The sequence below is a fragment of the Microcaecilia unicolor genome, chromosome 1 (genome assembly GCF_901765095.1).
Source record: "Microcaecilia unicolor chromosome 1, aMicUni1.1, whole genome shotgun sequence".
NCBI lineage: Eukaryota > Metazoa > Chordata > Amphibia > Gymnophiona > Siphonopidae > Microcaecilia > Microcaecilia unicolor.
Window position 1 is genome coordinate 213632218 of NC_044031.1, and position 18817 is coordinate 213651034.

General features: G+C 42.5%; 1 protein-coding gene across 1 annotated transcript in view; it reads left to right on the plus strand.

Annotated features, from left to right (window-relative positions):
• Window positions 1–18817, plus strand: part of AOAH (acyloxyacyl hydrolase) — a 213672-nt gene that overhangs the window by 102637 nt on the left and 92218 nt on the right. The window contains exon 10 of the mRNA XM_030204112.1: window positions 16809–16857. Within this exon, the coding sequence (XP_030059972.1) occupies window positions 16809–16857 (49 nt within the window). The remainder of the gene's footprint in view (window positions 1–16808; window positions 16858–18817) is intronic.

An 18817-nucleotide genomic window follows, 5' to 3' on the forward strand; every position in this document is an offset into this window, starting at 1 on the left:
TCCTCTCCCTCCTTTATGGTCCCCTATGTGGAAAATTTATTTAATATTGCACTTCTCGCTTTATGGGATATACTTTGTAAGTACTTGGTCCAGATGGTGATAAACTTCCTTCTTTTCTTGGATGTGCCCTGGGCTTCCCTGGCCTCCCATAGCATCAATTCATGAAACCTATTTCTCCAATGCCAGAAGGAGGGTGGTACCACCTGCATCCAGTGTCTAAGTATACATTTTTTCCCCACGGCATAAGCCTTGCATATCAATTGTTCCAAATTCCTATCCGAAATCCCGTAGGCTGTCCTTCTATTTAAAAGTGCTCCTCTCCAGGATGGGAGTATTTTTTGATCAATGATGCTCTCAAGGTATTTATGCACCGCCTTCCAAAATATTTTTACTCTATCGCACCTCCAAAATGCATGCAAAAAGGTATTCCTTCCTCTGTTGCATTTGGAACATTGGGCATCGGGTGTCCACCCCGCTCTCGCTACTTGTGTTTGTGTCATGTATCCCCTGTGTATTATTCTGTATTGACTCTCCTGCAGCTCCGCCCCTCCCACCTGTTTTGGGATATCTATGATCAATTTTGTAAAATTTACTCCCTTCAATTCATATCCCAAGTCTTTACTCCAGGCTGCAGTGAGTGCTTCATAATTGCGAGGTGGGCAAAGCAACAGAAGTGCTTTGTGTAAACTAGATATTGAAACCTGATCATACGCATCCCCTTGTAAAAATTCTCTAAGCTTTTGACCCATTTTTGTACCCAGAGCCTCTTGGTCTAAGCTATACCAGTAGTGGTGTAATTGTCTATAAGTGTAGTGATCCTTGTTTGTTAGGGATAGCCTCTGCTGTAGATCTTGGAATGTATACAACCTTCCATCCGCATTGACTAAGTGTTCCACTAAAGTGATTCCCATTTCTGCCCAGTTTTTAATGGTCCCTGCTTCCATTCCAGGTTGGAAGTCCCCATTCCCTTGAAGAGGCAACTGATCACTGACATTTGGATTATGATTCCAAGCTGACATTAGGAAACGCCAGACCTGTCTTAAAGGTTGTAACAAAATACTATTCTTACCTACAGGCGGTAAACTAGTTGATTTAGCCTGCAGAAGAAAATTCATATGCCAAGGCCTAAACAATGCTCTCTCCCACCCAATAGGGGTATACTGACTTGTGCCTAGCATCCAGTCTCTGAGATGTCTCAGTAAACAGGCCTTGTTATATCTTTGAATATTGGGTAGACCCAAGCCTCCTTGTGTCCAATTATCATAAAGATATTCTAAACGTAATTTGGACTTCTTCCCGTCCCAAAGGAAATTCCTACAAATCCTATTTAACTTTCGTATATCTCTTCTTAATAAGTGTATTGGCACGGCTTGTAAGATGTAGAGCCATCTAGGGAAGATGAACATTTTAAACATATTAATTCTCCCAGTAAGTGATAGGGGCAGATGGCTCCACTGCTCAAGAGAGCGTCTTGTATCCTGTAGCAGTTTCTCTATATTCAGGTGATACAACTTTGAGGTATCCATGGACAACTGCACTCCTAAATAACGAAAGGACCCATCTGCCCATCTCAATGGGACACGGCCTTGCCAACTCTCCTCGCGCTTCTCCCCACCCAGCAATGCTTCTGATTTCTCCAAATTTAACTTAAAACCTGAGAAATCCCCATATTCTGCCATACATTCTAATAAAGCTGTCAGTGATGTACTTGGATTAGTCAGATGAGCTAGTAGGTCATCTGCAAATGCTGCGATCTTGAACGTTTCTGCGCCCACCGCCACTCCCTTCACGTCAGGCGTCCCTTGAATATCTCTGATCAAGGGATCTAATGTTAATACGAACAGCAAAGGTGACAGTGGACAGCCTTGTCTAGTTCCCCGATATATCGAGAAGGGGGCAGATAGTATTCCATTAACCCACATTTGGGCCTGTGGAAGATAGTATAACGCCCTTATTGCCTCCTGAAAAAACCCATTTATTCCATATGCTTCTAACGTCCCAAACAAAAAATCCCACACCACTCTGTCAAATGCCTTTTCGGCATCAAAGCTGACTAACACGGATGGTATGGCCTGATTAGATACTACCTCCAACGTTGTAAGTATTTTCCTGACATTCTTAGTAATACTTCTGCCCTGCACAAAACCCACTTGTGACTCCTCAATAATATCCGGCAATATACGGGCTAATCGGTTGGCTAGGACTTTGGCGTATAATTTGGCCTCATAATTGAGGAGCGAAATCGGCCTATAGGATTCTGGTTTCCTCGTATCACGTCCCGGCTTCGGTATTACTATAATTTGTGCTAGCCGTAAGGAGGGAGGCATTTGTTGATCCTGCACTATGGTATTAAACATAGCTGTGAGCGGTGGCGCCACCTCCTCCCTCAGCATTTTATAGAATTCCCCTCTATATCCATCTGGGCCTGGGGCCTTTCCCAAGGGACCCTGCTGTATTGCCCACGCTACTTCGTCAGTTGTTATAGGGGCATTTAACATAGCCAGACCTTCCGGGTCCACTCGGACGTTGTCTTGTCTACTGAAGTACATCTCGCTATCTAACGGGGGTGGGTCAGGGGGCGAGTATAAATGCGTGTAATAATCTACCAGGATTTTATTGATTTGAACATCCGTATTCTCTAATACCCCATTAGGAGAGTACAAGGTGTCTATTTTTGAGGGCCCTTGCCTAGATTTTGCCAACCTTGCGAGCATCCTACTATTTTTGTTGGCATATTTATATAGTTGGTATCTGTAATAAGCATAGTTTTTTTGGGCCTTTTGATGAATCCCTTCATTTAGGGCCTGCTGCAATTCTAAAAGTTGGGCTTTAAGCTGCAAACTATGATGTCGCCCATATGCTTTCCGCACTCTTGTTACTTCTTTTTCTAATCTAAACAACTCCTTCTCCCGTATCTTTTTTTGATGACTCGTGTATGCTATAATCTCTCCCCGTAGTACGGCTTTAGCTGTATCCCAGTATAAAATTGGGTTACCCCTATGCTCCTGGTTAGTTTCTTGAAAATACTTATACTTTTGTGTTATATAGTTTAGAAATGTTCTGTCAGTATACAGACGAGTAGGGAATCTCCATTGAAATTGTCCTGGTGCGGGCCCGGGCGGCTCCAGTACTGCAGTTACCATCGCATGATCGGAAATTTTTATGGGACCTATGTCTGCCTCCCGCAGCCTTGTAAATAAATTGCGTGAAAGAAATATGTAGTCAATTCGTGACATGGTGGCATGTGCGCGGGACAAATGGGTAAAATACCGCTCTAATGGGTGCAGAGTCCGCCACACATCCACCAAGTCTAGGACCTCACTTAACATGTTTATGCCTCTCGAATCTGACCCCGACCCCTTCGTCTCCCCATGTGATCTATCCAACCTAGGATCAACCACTGCATTAAAGTCTCCCCCTACTAGCATGGGAATTCCATCGAAGCCTGTTAGGTGTTGCAGGAGTTTTTTGTAAAAAGTTTTATTGTACGTATTGGGGGCATATACATTGCACAACACTACAGGTTGTCGTTCTATTGTTAAGTGTACAAGTACATATCTGCCCTCCGCATCTGCTACAATCTTATGAGTATGGACTTGAATCCCTTTTTTGATTAATATGATAACTCCTGCTTTTTTGGCTTGCGCCGGGGATTCGTAGTAATCTCCCACCCACCATCTACGTAATTTCTCATGTTCTTTAGCATTCAAATGCGTCTCTTGAAGAAAAGCTATTTCTACTTTTTGTTTATGTAATGCTTGGAGTATCTTTTGTCTCTTAATCGGCGAGGAGATGCCACCCACGTTCCAGGTCACCATCTTAAGTGCCATTACGTGAACTCATTGTTCAGATTATACACCGAATGGAGACCTGCACGTATTGAGCAATGGGGGCATCCCAGCCAATACCCCCCTTGCTGTCTTTTTTGTGTCACTCTATGTTGTAAAGTTCCCAATGTGGCTCTTAACCAACTGCTTATCCCCTGCTTCTCCAACCTGCCCATGAAGCTATGGCTCCTCAAAGAATCCTCCCCTAATCCCACCCCTATCCCACCCAACCTCTGTCCTCCCCTACTTCTTCTGGGCACCTAGGGTGCTCAACCTCCGTGTCTCCGATCGGGGACCCCTTTTAGCAAGTATGTATCCAGTCTCCCCCCCCCCCTTTGTATGCAGTGTAACTTCAATAACAACATTAACAACATTAACCATTTCAAAGAAATTTAACTCAATATCATCAGAAGTGATTATCAACTCTTTGACCACCCTGTTCACCATTACTCAGGTTTTCATCTCACCAACAAAGTCTACTCGTTTGTGGAAGAACTCGGTCTGTTTTTCTCCAGCTGATCCACAAACGCTTGAGCTGCCTCCACTGTTTCATAAAACTTCACCACATCATTATGTTGAATGCGTAGTTTCGCTGGGTATAATAGACCAAAACGGATTTGTAGTTTATGCAGTCTTCCACAGACCTGCGAATACTGTTTGCGCAAAAGAGAGACTTTAGTAGAATAGTCTTGAAAGCATAGTATTTTATGGCCCTCAAGCTCGAGTGTTGCTCCTTTCCTAAGAGCAGTGAGTAACGCCATTTTTTGTTGCTAGTGGAGCATACGCAGGATAACCACTCTCGGCCGGTCGTTGGTCATCTTCCTGGGTCCTAAACGATGTGCCCGCTCTATTCTTAGGGGTCCAGTTGTATTTTCATTGTGCAACATCTTAGCAAGTCAGGATTCCAGATATTCTCTCAGATCCCCCTCTTTTATTGATTCTGGTATTCCTACCAGTCTGAGGTTATTCCGTCGAGAGCGGTTCTCCAGATCATCCACTTTATCCTCCAGGGCTGCTACCTTTTTTGTAAGTCCTTCTATAGCCGTGGAGGATTCTTGTGCTGATGTTTCCACTTCTCCCAGTCTCTGCTGGACCTCCTGGAAGTCTTTTGTGAAGGTAGTGAGCCGTTGATTCATGCCATCCAACTTGTCTATTATTTGTTGAAGTTGGTGATTTAGAGTGTCCTCCACCGCTAGTTTAACTTCCGCCACTATTTCCGCAGCCCAGGCAGAACTCACCGATGGCGACGATGGGGAGTTTTTCTCCGCCATCCTTGAGCCTCCTCCTTTAGATTTTTCCGGCTCTTTTTTGGACCCTCGGGTCGCCATGCACGATGTAATAAATGAGTGCTTTTAAAATTTCTGTCTTTAAATCCGAATAGCTTCCCAGGCACTCCTTTGTCCTCTGTATGATAGAAAACTAATTCTGCTCTACTGTTTCAGCCGCCCTATGAGAGCTGATGTTGTTTTTCACCTCCTACAAGTCTTTCCAAGATTGAAAGTAGAGCTGTTGAGAAAGGGTGTTCCTGTCTCTTTAAATTCCAGGCTGCTCTCTTAATTCTGCTTTACCCTGCTTTCATCATCCTCTGTTGATTTTACTGTAGTCATTGAAGCAGCTGTGCCAGCTATTATCTCTGCTGAATATGATTTTTAAAGTCTGTGCTACTTACATTGCGCTAGGCCCTCTCCTTCCCCCTCTTCCGTTGCTGTGTGAGCAGTTCCAGCTCTCTCGTTGTCCATCCTCCCAGTCACAGATCCACCATCCTTTGCCTGCACCCTCTGCTTCGGTAAGGACTCACTTTGTCGGCATATGAAAACGTTGCCCGGTCTGCTCCTGTTCTCCGATCATATGGCGGTCTATGTTCGGGTGTCTCTCTGGCGCCAGCCGCTCACCGCGTGGTGTGGGGGAAGGGGGACTCGCTACTGCCAGTTCGCGCCGCTGCGGTTTGCCGCTTATATTTTTTCCTTCCCAGGAGGTCGGATCGCCTTCTCGCTTCCTTCCTCGTTACCCGTCCTCAAGCTGGACCTTGATGGGGGTTGAAAACAGCTGATTTGTAGGAGCTCCCGATCGCGACTTTGCGGAGCTCAATGTGCGGCGGCCATCTTCTCCAGAGCGTCTTTTTAATTGAAAGAGCTGTGTCTCCTATGCATTTATGCTACAAAGATATTTAAATATCTCTATCTTATCTCCCCTTTACCACCTTTCTTCCAAAGTATAAATATTGAGACCGAAGTTTGAAATAATTGTAGTTTGTCTCTTAAGTTAACAGAAATTCCCCAATAAAGGGGCCCTTTTACTAAGCTGCAGTAAGCACTAACGCGTGCTTACCCCGGGTTAAAATCCACTATCGCAGGGTGCACTCAGGCATCCTGTGGTAGTTTTAGCATCTGCGCTTGTGAAAAAATACTTTTTATTTTTAAGCACTGGGGGAGTGTTTGGGGGCGGACAGTAGGCATGCGCATACATCGCCTCACACTAACTGATCAGCAGGGACAGCCTAAGGCAAGATGCCACCTGAGGTAGGGCTGAGATCCCCCCCTTGAGCTGAGATGCCGCCCACCCCAGGCCAAGTTCTGGAATCTCCCCCTTCCTTCCTCCACCCCGTTCCCTGAGTTTACCTTCTTATCCATACTCTGGCGGAGAAAGGGATCACACCAAACTCAAGAACATACAAATTTTAGCTCAAGAGGTCAAATAGATCCAACGGAGTTCTAGTTACAGATTTATGACAACGAATGGTCAGCATGTACAGATTCTATTCACTACCTTTCAGAATGGGACGCAAGATGCAGTAGCGTACTAGACGTATTGGCACCCATAAAAACTAAAACATCAAAAAGAGTAAACTCAACACCATGGTTTAACGAAGAACTAAAAAAAAAAACCTAAAGACGCAAACCAGGAAATTGGAACGTATATGGAAAAAAGGAAATAGCGAACACACACTCAAAGAATGGAAACAAGCGCAAAGAAAATATAAATACGCAATTAGACAGGCCAGAAGGTCTTATTACAAATCTAAAATAGGTCATGATTACACAGATCTGAAGAAACTATTCCATGTTGTTAATAAACTTCTTGACACTAACTCAGTTACCACAACCAGCACAGACATTCCATCCGCTGATAATCTTGCTAAATACTTCAATGAAAAAATATTAAAATTATGAAATTCACTCCCCCAGCAGAATTAATTGAACATTTCTTCAATGTTCTTGAGCCCACCTCTGGAGCCTATGCAGTGGATCGTATCTGGTCAAACTTTGCTCCTCTCACCATTGAATCAGTTACCCAGGTGGTCCTTAGGTTCTCCAATTCCTATTGCAAATTGGACACTTGCCCCAACTATTTATTCAAATTCGCCCTTTCTCGCTACATATTAGATCTCACATCCCATTTAAATTTCATGCTTCAACAAGGCTTCTTCCGTGAGGATCATGGCAACATCCTTCTCACCCCAATACCAAAGGACAGCAAGAAAAAGACCAATGATATTACCAACTACCATCCAGTTGCTTCCATCCCACTGGTAGTCAAATTAATGGAAAGCATGGTGACTAAACAACTTACGAACTACCTGGACAAGTTTTCTATACTACACAATTCGCAATCTGGATTTCGTTCCCTCTATAGTACTGAAACTGTCTTAGTCACTCTTCTGGCCAAATGTAAGCAAGAAATAGCTGCAGGCAAAAGTATACTTCTCCTCCAATTCGACATGTCTAGCGCATTTGATATGGTTAACCATGACATTCTACTAAATCTTCTTGATCACTTTGGGATTGGTGGAAATATACTTAGATGGATTAAAGGTTTCTTATCATCTAGATCATACCAAGTAAAATCGAATTCAAACATATCATCATTGTGGAAAGCAGTCTGCGGAGTCCCTCAGGGTTCACTACTATCACCAACACTCTTCAACATAATGATGATTCCTCTGGCTAAATCCTTATCCAATCTAGGCCTTAACCCGTTTATCTATGCTGATGATGTTACAATTTATATACCTTTCAGACACGACCTGACAGAAATCACCAATACAATCAAGATCTGTCTGAACACAATGGACGCATGGGCAAACTCATTCCAATTGAAACTAAACACTGAAAAGACTCATTGCCTCATCCTTTCATCTCAACACAATAAGTTTAAACCTACAACCTTAAACATCCCAAACCACTCGCTCCCTATTTCAGATAGCCTAAAACTACTCGGCGTCATAATTGATCGCAACCTGACACTTGAAAGCCAAGTAAATTCCACCACAAAGAAAATGTTCCATTCAATGTGGAAACTTAAAAGTATAAAACCTTTCTTCCCGCGAGATGTATTTCGCAACTTAATACAATTAATGATATTAAGCCATTTAGATTACTGCAATGGAATCTATGCAGGTTGTAAAGATCAACTAATTAAGAAACTTCAGACCGCTCAGAATACAGCAGCTAGACTGATCTTTGGAAAATCAAAATGTGAAAGTGCCAAACCCCTTCGTGAAAAATTGCATTGGCTTCCCATCAAAGAACGCATTGCCTTCAAGGTTTGCACTCTGGTCCACAGGATTATTTACGGCGTAGTTCCTGGATACATGTTGAACCTAATAAATCTGCCACCCAGAAACAGTACCAGTCTATTCCGAACTTACTTCAATTTACATTATCCAGACTGCAATGGTCTTAGATACAAATCAACTTATGTATCCAGCTTCTTTTACATAAGTACACAGCTGTGGAACGCACTGCCTAAAACCATGAAATCAATTCATAACCATCTTAACTTCAGGAAGTCACTGAAAACCACCTTGTTTAAGAAGGCCTATCCCTCAGACCCAACTTAATTTTCTACAGCAAAACTATGGACCATATTGGACTTTTTATCATATCTTTGTTGCCTTATACTCATGTTATTTATAGGTTTACTACTATTTTGTGTTTTTGTATTTTACCGAACCGGAGCCTGCCTCTACAGTATTATGTAATCCACATTGAGCCTGCAACTAAGTGGGAAAATGTGGGGTATAAATGTGTTAAATAAATAAATGTATTCATAAAAAGCTGCACCTACCTCTTCTCTACTGCATCCGCCTCTGAAGAAACAGGAAGTTACATGAGAGAGGCGACCGCAGTAAGGAGAAGAGGCAGGTGCCAGTGGCAGGGCAGCGTATGGGAATCATGTCTGCCACTGTCAGCTTTTGGAACATGAAGAAAGAAGGTAAACACTTGGGGAACAGGGTGGAGGAAGCAAGGAGGAGGTGCCACTCCCGAAAGAGTGCCGCCTGAGGCCCCCACCTCAGGTGGCCTAATGGTCGGGCCACCCCTGTTGATGAGCACATGATTAGCACTTGAACCCATACCACCTAGAAATTAGGTGTAATTAAGGGCTCATGCGCTATTGGCCAGGCACTAATGGGAAAATTAGCACATGGCCATTGTTGCAAAAATAGAAAATATGGCTATTGTGCATCCGTGCTAAAAGTGGCCATAACATGCGGGAAACCCACTGGCTACTCATAGCGCAGGCCACCTTTTAGTGCAGGTTAGTAAAAAGGGCCCTGACAGGATCTATTTATTTTTTGTCTATTAGATTGTAAGCTCTTTGAGCAGGGACTGTCTTTCTTCTATGTTTGTGCAGCGCTGCGTATGCTTTGTAGCGCTATAGAAATGCTAAATAGTAGTAGTAGTAGTAGTAATCTATAATAATCTGAGTTACAAATGCCTGAATCAACAATCTGAAATGCTCTTCGCAAAAGTAATGTTTTATCTGCTGTAGATGTCGTAATTTAAAAAGTACTCTTCAAACTGCCAGGTTCATGTGATATTCTAATGTATGGGCTGTGAAGAATGCAAACAATTAAAAGTCAAATAATTATTGAGAAGAAACTGGGGGCAGTTCTTTAATTGGGCACCATTGTGCAGATTCCGTTAAAGAATATTGACTTAAGCCCAAAACAATGCCAACAGTATTAGGTTCACTCACTTAAGCCAGGTTAATGGCCTAAGAGCTACAGATCACATGTAACTTACAGTGTTCTGTGGCATAGTTGTACAATTGCCTTTCAATCACAGACACTATACAGGACTAGTGAGTAACAGTTAATTTGCCGAAAAATTTTAAAAATACAAGGAGGAAAAAGGACTTCAGTGGCTAAGGTCAGTATAACTTGGACTAATGACCCACCTTAACTTCTATTTTCATATGGTTCATTCATACCTTGAACTCTTCTAGGTACTTATCTGAAAAGGAACTTAGAAGGGTTCAAGTATGAACAAAGCATATGAAAATATAAAAAATTGTTTTAAAAATTTAGGAAAATTTGAAAAATATAATTTTAATACATTTTGGAGGTTTTTTAGGACTGCTGAAGAAGTAAGGTGGGTCACTAGTCCAACTTATACTTTAGACGTGACCTTAGCCACTGAAGTCCTTTTTCCTCCTTGTATTTTTAAAAATTTTCAGCAAATTAACTGTTACTTGCTAGTCTTGTATGGTGATTGTGTTAGAGGAGCAAATAAAGCCAACAGATATATCGTTTGTTTATCATTTATTTATTTACTATACCGTTTCTAATTGCATTCACAAAACAGAACGGTTTACATCTTAAAATAAAATATCATTTTTAAAAACATATAAGAAATCCATTGATTTGATAGAAAAGCACAGCTTTAAATCATAGACCAATTGCCTTCTGTAAAGCCACTTTCTTGCTCTAAAGAGGAGCTAAACAACTTCAGAAGAGACTGAAAGAAAGCCCTTCCCTGGGGGTTGTTTGTTTGTTCTTTCCCTGTGCTTATGTTAATTCCTGACTGCAGTGTACTGCCTCCTGCAGCTGTGAGTCCTCAGCCTGGTTAACCCTTTGTCTGCAGTGTTCCTTCTTCTGGCAGCAGTGTATTCAGAGCAGTCTTTTCCCTTGTGTTCTGTTTTAGTTCTGTTTGCTGTCCCTTCCCTCTCTATTTGCTGTGTACTGCTCTTTCTGAGCGGGGTCAGGCCCTGCACTCTAGTTTTGCTGCCTTGCCTCCCCCTGTTTTCTGTGGGTCTCTGCTTTCGTTATCCATATTTCCACAGTCCCTCATTTTCCCTTGTACGCTGTGGGGTACAGCCTGACATGTTTCCTATTGTTACCTCTCTTAGTTCCCTTTCCCTTGTGTTTTAGGGAGCACCTAATGTGTGTTGGTGCTCTAGTCCCCGTGGGGACCCCTCGTGTTGCCTTTCTCCCTTCCCTGGGTGTGACTCGGTTCCTGATAGGCCGTGAGGCCCGCATGACTGTATTCTGAGCAAGTGGATTCCTGTTAGGCCGTGAGGCCCGGCTGAATGCCCTATCTTCCCCTTTCTGGTAGTGCACGTTGGTTGCATGTCTGTGGGCAGGGCTTGGTAGCTAGGGTCGTGTGTAGTGTCTGTTCGGTCTATCCTAGGCCTTGGCCTAAAAGCTATATTAGGCCTCGGCCTAGGTTCAAGGGCTCACGATCAGACTAACACCATTTTACTAAGAATGCTGCCAGACAGACGTCCCCATTCCTTGTTTTCCCCTGTTTATAATTTAAAAGTTTCTGTTTGTAAAATGGTTGCTCAGGATGGACATTTCCAGTGTAAGGATGTCCTTCTCATGTATTTTCAAACAGGCAATCTAGACATCTTTCCTGTTTGAAAATTGCTGTGAGATGGATGTTTTAGTTTTCTTGGAAGTCATGAGCAGGACGACCCAATTCCGACTTGGATGTTCTTTCAATAATGCCCCTCCATACCTCCAAGCACGGTCCTATATATTGGCGCAAATGCAGGTTTGGTTTTCTGGATATCCAAACTGAATAGTCATGAGATCCATTTCCATATATTCCATCTGAGAACAATTTACTTTCCATATTTGATTACCGTGAAGATCGGACTGCACTAGTGCTCTTGATAAGGGGATCCAAAACCCGCTCTACTTGATTGTAAGCTCTGGGCCAGTGGTTGTCAACCCAAAACTTAAGACACCTAGCCAATCAGGTTTTCAGGATATCTATAATGAATATGCATAAGCTAAATTTGCATGCACTACCACTATTGTATGCAAATCTCTCATGCATATTAATTGTGGATATGCTGAAAACCTGACTGACTAGGTGTGTGCCAATAACTGGGTTGAGGTTCTAGAGATCCACCTCTGTCTGTCTGTTGTTGTGATCATTTCTTCATGCAACTCAATGAAACTTGTTTGATACGAAAAACATGATTTCAATGTATATTGACTACATGATGGTCTAGAGCAGGAGTCAGCAGCATCTTTGGGCCCAATACCAATTGAATCCAACACAAATCTCCATGAGAATGGGAAATCATACTGTCTTGCAGGAGGAGAGGAGAGTTCCACAGCTTCTGTACCTCCCTAAAATCTTGGTGAACAAGCAGCTTGGGGAGTGAAAGGTGAAATACATGAATCTGATGGCCGCTGCTAGGGTGTTTGGAGTATGTTCAAGAGATGCCTTTGCCGTTAACTGTGACCCTTTGCTTCTGTTTACGTAATTCTTATTAGCATTACTATTTTCTCTCTCCTCTTTGGAAGTGTGCATGCAATCTAGTTGCCAGGAGCATGCAGACCAGATCATTCACCCCATTGGTAACCACACGTATATTTCCAACTTAGTAACAATTGCTGTCGATGTATGTTAGTCCTAGAGAACACTCAGGACCATTCTTGTCCAATACCTGTGGCATCTTCCTGCCCATTCTGCTATACACAAGTCTCCTGCACCCAAGCGCTGAGTTCTTATTAAGCCTCAGTCTTAACGTTGAAACCAAAATCAATAAAAAAAAAATTTGAAAAATGGGCTTGGGGTCACATGACCATATGAAATTGCCTCTTCCATTTATTGCAAATGAGCAGGTCTGGATTTCCAATATCAATTTGTTCTCTGTGCAGTAGCTTGTTAAAAGAAAAATAGCTTTATTTCTTCTAATGCTCTCATTTATAAGCAGCACCTAATCTGGAAATTGGAAGAAATGAAAATCTATTGATTTCAAGATAATAAAAATAACTAGTTTCAGAGAAAAGATATTAGGTTACTCAAAATATATTAAGAAAATCCCTCATGTGTTGTTGTTGTTGTTTGTGGCTCAAATGCACCACAGAATTTATTGATTGCCCAAAATAATCAGTTACAAAGCAAATTTATCATAAGAAGTTAACATTATGCTGCTCCCAACACAAAAATTGCTTATGATATATCTTGGCATTTAGTTGTTAGGAAAAAAAACACCATTAAGTAATTTAACGCAGATAACTGCTACCACTGAAAGCAGCATCTCAGCAAGTGCGAGAAATATAGACAGGTACAGCACTCATGCCTTTGCTAAAATCCTGTGGCTATTCTTACAAGAGAAGTCCCAAGGCAGAGTCCTCTGGAGGACGACCAGTCTTTATTTGGGTACATTGCAGAATATCTGGAAGAGGCAGCAGTTGTCCTTTGCAATAAACAAAGTTAAGTGGGAGGAGATTTGTTGGTGTTCTGGCTTGAGGGTGAGTTAAAAGTACATTCTGGAGTCAGTGACCTCATAGTTAAATGGATAACTTTGGGTGGATATTCAATAATCCTATTTGAGCAAGACTGCTGAATATACTTATACATTTTGAGCTGCATTCTTCAGTTGTTACAATCAAATCCTTTAAAACCGTCTGGAAACTTAAATGTATAAGATCCTTCTTCTTACTGAAGATCTTGAGACTATTAGTGTAATCCCTTGTTCTGACACAATTTGACTATTGTAATGCTATCTATGCAGGGTGCAAGGAGCATATATATAAAAAAAACTTCAAACTGCCCAAAACACAGCAACCTGACTTATCTTTAGAGTACCTCATTTTTAAAGAGCTTTACCTTTTATTACTTAAATTACATTGGCGTCCAGTTAAAGCCAGAGTTACCTTCAAATCTTCCAAATTTTGTATGGGTTTAAGCCCTGAATATATGCAACATCTCCGAACTTCACAAAATACTGTCCCTGGGAGTAGGGAGTGGGACTACCTAACACTTCACTTCCCAAATTGCAAGAATACAGTGTATAAATCAGTCCATTTGGCTGATTTCACTTATCAGAGTGCTAAAAGTCACCCTTAATGATACAAATCATCCCCCAAACCACCCAAGCACACCTAAAACACTTCTCACACAACCCACCCAACATCTGCCCATCTAAATCCTCTTTTACCTCAACTTATGATCAACTGAATTTAAATCATGTACTGACTTTATCATAACCTTACTCTGTAAGCCACATTGAGCCTGCAAAAAGGTGGGATAATGTGGGGTACAAATGTAATATAATAATAATAAATGGCAAAACAATTATTTGAAGTTTCGTAAAATTTTAAAAGCTTTCCTCTTTACAAAATTTCAACTAACAGAAAATGAATTCACTAATTATTTCTGGTATTAATTCGGTAATATAATGATCCTCCTTATATCATACTGGTCATTTAACTGTTCTCTACTTGTAGAATCTACTGTAACTGTATTATGATTATTCCACCTTACGCTATATCTTACACTATATATATCCTATTTTTTAATGCTGTATGTTATTCTTTGTTGTTAAAACAGCAAAAAAACAACACCAGGGGCCTTAAAAATGGGGACACAGTTCTTTAATCGTACACCTTTATAAAACAGTCTTCGAAAAAGACCCAACACGGGCCGTGTTTCGGCGCACTGCGCCTGCGGGTCACGATGGTAGCAAGAAGAATGTGCAGATTAACTCAGCATAAATATTGGAAGCTACGTGTGGCAACAATATATATTCCTCCACACATGTAGTAAAGTAGTAATGCTCTCCTTCGATATTGGAGTCCAAATTCTTTGTTGTTAGCCACATTGAACCTGAGAATGTTTGGGATAATGTGGGATATAAATATCATAAATAAATAAATGGAAAACTTGTCCTTTTAAAGTTACACCTGCTCTTTGTGTGGTCTGACTAAGAAAGATAAGCTGTCTGGTGAGTAGCTGAATGATTCATTGAAGGCCCCTTTTAATAAGTGTCAGTAAGCCCAACACAGGCTTACCACTCGCTAAACAGGAAGTACCGCCGGGCTACCGCAGCAACCCGGCAGTACTTCCCACCCCTAGCGCACTGTCATATACAATGGGAACCCTTACCACCATCTCAATGGGTGGCGGTAAGGGCTCCCACCCCCCGAAATGGCCATTCAGCAAGTGCTTTACTTGCCACATGGCCATTTCCTGCAGGAAAGAGAGACTTCCTTTTATGCCAGTGCAGACCCCTTTTTGTCGCAGCTTGGTAAAAGGGGCTGTGAATTACTTTTAGTCTTGCCCCTGGACCACCCCAGCTTAAAATGGATACCTTATAAATTCTATAGGAGACGATTCTTTAATAAAGGGAATGGGACTTGATATACTGTTTTTCTGTGGTTTTTGTAACTACATTCAAAGTGGATTATATATTATATACAGGTACTTACTTGTACCTGAGGCAGTGGGGGGTTAGGTGACTTGCCCAGAGTCACAAGGAGTTGCAGTGGGAATCAAACCCAGTTACCCAGGATCAATGTCTGCTGCACTAACCACTAGGCTACTCCACTCCATTAGGATGCTTAGTTTAGGCAGCCTAATAACTCAGATTGGGGCCCAGTCAAAATGTGCAGGGGGGGCTGCAGGTCCGGTGGGTCTCCAGCCCCCTAACCATCCCCTCCCAGCATCCCCTCAGATATCCCTGGTGGCCCAGTGGGCTGCGGGTCAATTCCCCCCACCTGGTGTTCTAGTGGCCCTTCCCCACCCCCTACCTTCGTTTGAGGAGGGAGGTGGCCTTCCTCCTCTTCCATCGGTGCCACCTTGATAATGGCGGCGCCACATGGCATGCGGAAGGAGGGGAAGCACTGCCACCCATTGAGGTTGCAGTAAGGGCTTCTGCGCTAACCCGGCGGTAACCTGCTGCAGTAAAAAATAGGGACCTGTTTTCCCTAGCACCAGAAATGGTGCATGCTGGGACTGGAACTACTGCTGGTGCCCATGTTGGGCCAGCAGTGGCTCCAAATTGGCGCGTGGTAAGCCCGCAGTGGGCTTATCGCCGCTTTGTAAAAGGGCCCTCCAAAATACTGCATACCTTTAAATTTTGAAACCCTTTTTTAAAAAAGCCAAAAACATCCTCAGAAAAACAAGGAAGAAAGAAGGCAAGTAAATACATACTTTTTACTATTATTATTATTATTATTATTATATTTGTTATAAGACAAAAATCATTGCTTTTCAAGCCTTTTCACACGCTATTGCACCATTTCCACTTAACCATTTCAAGTTCTGCCTTTATTTTTATTTTTGAGCTATTTTCTTTTTCACAGCCATGGACATTACAATTTTCTCATTAGCAATACATGGCGTTAATACATACTTGCCTTCTTTCTTAACACCAGTCTTAACATTCTGGTCTTAATCATCCTTTTTGTTTTTCTTATGTAGAGCATATTACAAAGGCAAATTATGACATATATAACCTGAAATGGATAACTGGCCGAAGAATGATTCAGTCTGATAATCTTATTAGTAACCGAGTGTGTGGAATGAGTTAGAGTTGAGTGTCTGCAGACAGAGCATGAACCACACTTTGAATGTCCAGTATGTCTGATCTCGCCCATTGGCACTGCACCAGGAAAGAAACTGGGCAGAGCAGATGTGCTTTATGCCCTTATCTACTGTCACATTCTTTATTTCTGGTCAGATCTTATGTTTTGATCAATAGCCTTTCAGTGGTAGCCCAATATGAACTGGTTAATCTCAACTGGGCTGTCTCTTCCTGAGTAGGCCACACACCTCCTGATGTGGGTGTTGGATACCACTAAGCAACAAAACACCCAAACATCTGGACAGTAATTGGTGTGCCCATACCGATTATTCAGACCTTGATTGATCTTTTGTGTGATAAATGCATATAAATAATATGTGGTATTGTTTCTGCTGCATCAGACATCTGCTATGTTTATTTCCTTTGAAGGGTATAGATCCAGAAGATGGAATACCTTATGAGAAGAAATTCTGTGAAGGTATTTTCTCGATTTCCAATAACCATTTCCATGTGTTTTCATGCTGTTTTAAAAATGTTTTTATAGACACAGATTCACCTTACAAATTTACCTTAGCACAGAAAACAAGTTCCCAGTAGACTCTAGGTACATAATGTATAGGTCCTATTAGAAAAATGAAAGATGAGAAAGCTACATGCCTTGTCCCATAACACATTTTTCTAAAGTTATATTTGACGTTGAAATTAAGTAACTAATATTCTGCAAGTTTTGCAAAATATGTTTAATTTTAACTGAGCTTGCCCTTAAGTCTTCATTAACTTTATTCCAGCCTACCTAACATTTGAAGTTTAGCAGTGTTTTCACATTTTGTGCTAATAAATAATAATAATAAAAAACAGAAGACACATTTTATTGGAATAAATATGGAGTGTAGGATTAGCCTAGTGGTTAGCACACAAGGATTTATATACCCAGGGGAACCTGGTTAATATCCCTCTACTGCTCCTTGTGATTTTGGGCACGTCCCTTAACCCTCCATTGCCTCAGGTACAAATTAGATTATTAGCTCTCCAGGGACATGGAAATACCTAGGGCCCCTTTTACTAAGCCGTGTAAGTGTCTACACGCGCCAAAATGGAGTTACCGCCCGACTACCGTGTGGCTCTTGCGGTAATTTCATTTTTGGCGCGCATCCAACATTCGCATCTGAAAAATATTTTTTATTTTAGGACGCACGTAACGGACGCGCGCAGGTCATTACTGCCTGGTTACTGCGTGAGTCTTTACCGCTAGGTCAATGACTGGTGGTAAGGTCTCAGACCCAAAATGGAGGCGTGGCAATTTTTATTTTGCCGCACTTCCATTTTCGGCAAACAAAAGGGCCTTTTTAACAGGCGTTCTAAAAAATGGATCGGCACGTGTCCAAAACCCATGCCTACACTACCGCAAGCCATTTTTCAGCACACCTTTGTGAAAGAACCCCATAGAGGGGCATAATGGAACAGAAACGCCTATCTCCATGGGCGTTAATCTCCGAGAACGGGTCCGTGAAGGGGCGGACCAAACTGTATTTACGAAAAAAATAGACGCCCATGTTTTATTCGCCAATGTGTGAGCTGGGCGTTTTTGCTTTTCAGCGATAACGGAGAATGAAAGCGCCCAGCTCAAAAACGAATAACTCCAAGGCATTTGTTCGTGGGAGGGGCCAGGATTCGTAGTGCACTGGTCCCCCTCACATGCCAGGACACCAACCGGGCACCCTAGGGGGCACTTTTACAAAAACAAAAAAACAGGTAAAAGAGCTCCCAGGTGCATAGCACCCTTCCATTGTGTGTTGAGCCCCCCCAAATCCCCCTCAAAACCCACTGCCCACAAGTCTACACCATTACTATAGCCCTAAGGGGTGAAGGGGGGCACCTACATGTGGGTACAGTGGGTTTGGGGGGGTTGGACGACTAATAAGCATTAAGCAGCACAATTGTAACAGGTAGGGGGGATGGGCCTGGGTCCACCTGCCTGACGTCCACTGCACCCCCTAACAACTGCTCCAGGGACCTGCATACTGCTGCCTGGGAGGAGGGTATGACATTTGAGGGTGAAAATAAAAAGTTGTGAAACATCATTTTTTTGTGGTGGGAGGGGGTTAGTGACCACTGGGGGAGTCAGGGGAGGTCATCCCCAATTCCCTCTGGGGGTAATCTGGTCATTTAGGGCACTTTTTGGGGCCTTATTCGTGAAAAAACAGGGTCCAGGAAAAGTGCCCTAAATTCTAGCTACAAACGCATCCATTATCGGCGAAGGGCGCCCATCTCTGTTCGGGTGATAACCACGCCCCAGTTCCGCCTTCGACACGCCTTCGACACGCCCCCGTCCACTTTGTCCGCATCCGCGATGGAGTGCAGTTGAAAGCGACCCAAATTCGGCTTTTGATTATACCGCGTTATTCGTTTTTGTGAGATAAACGCCCATCTCCCAATTT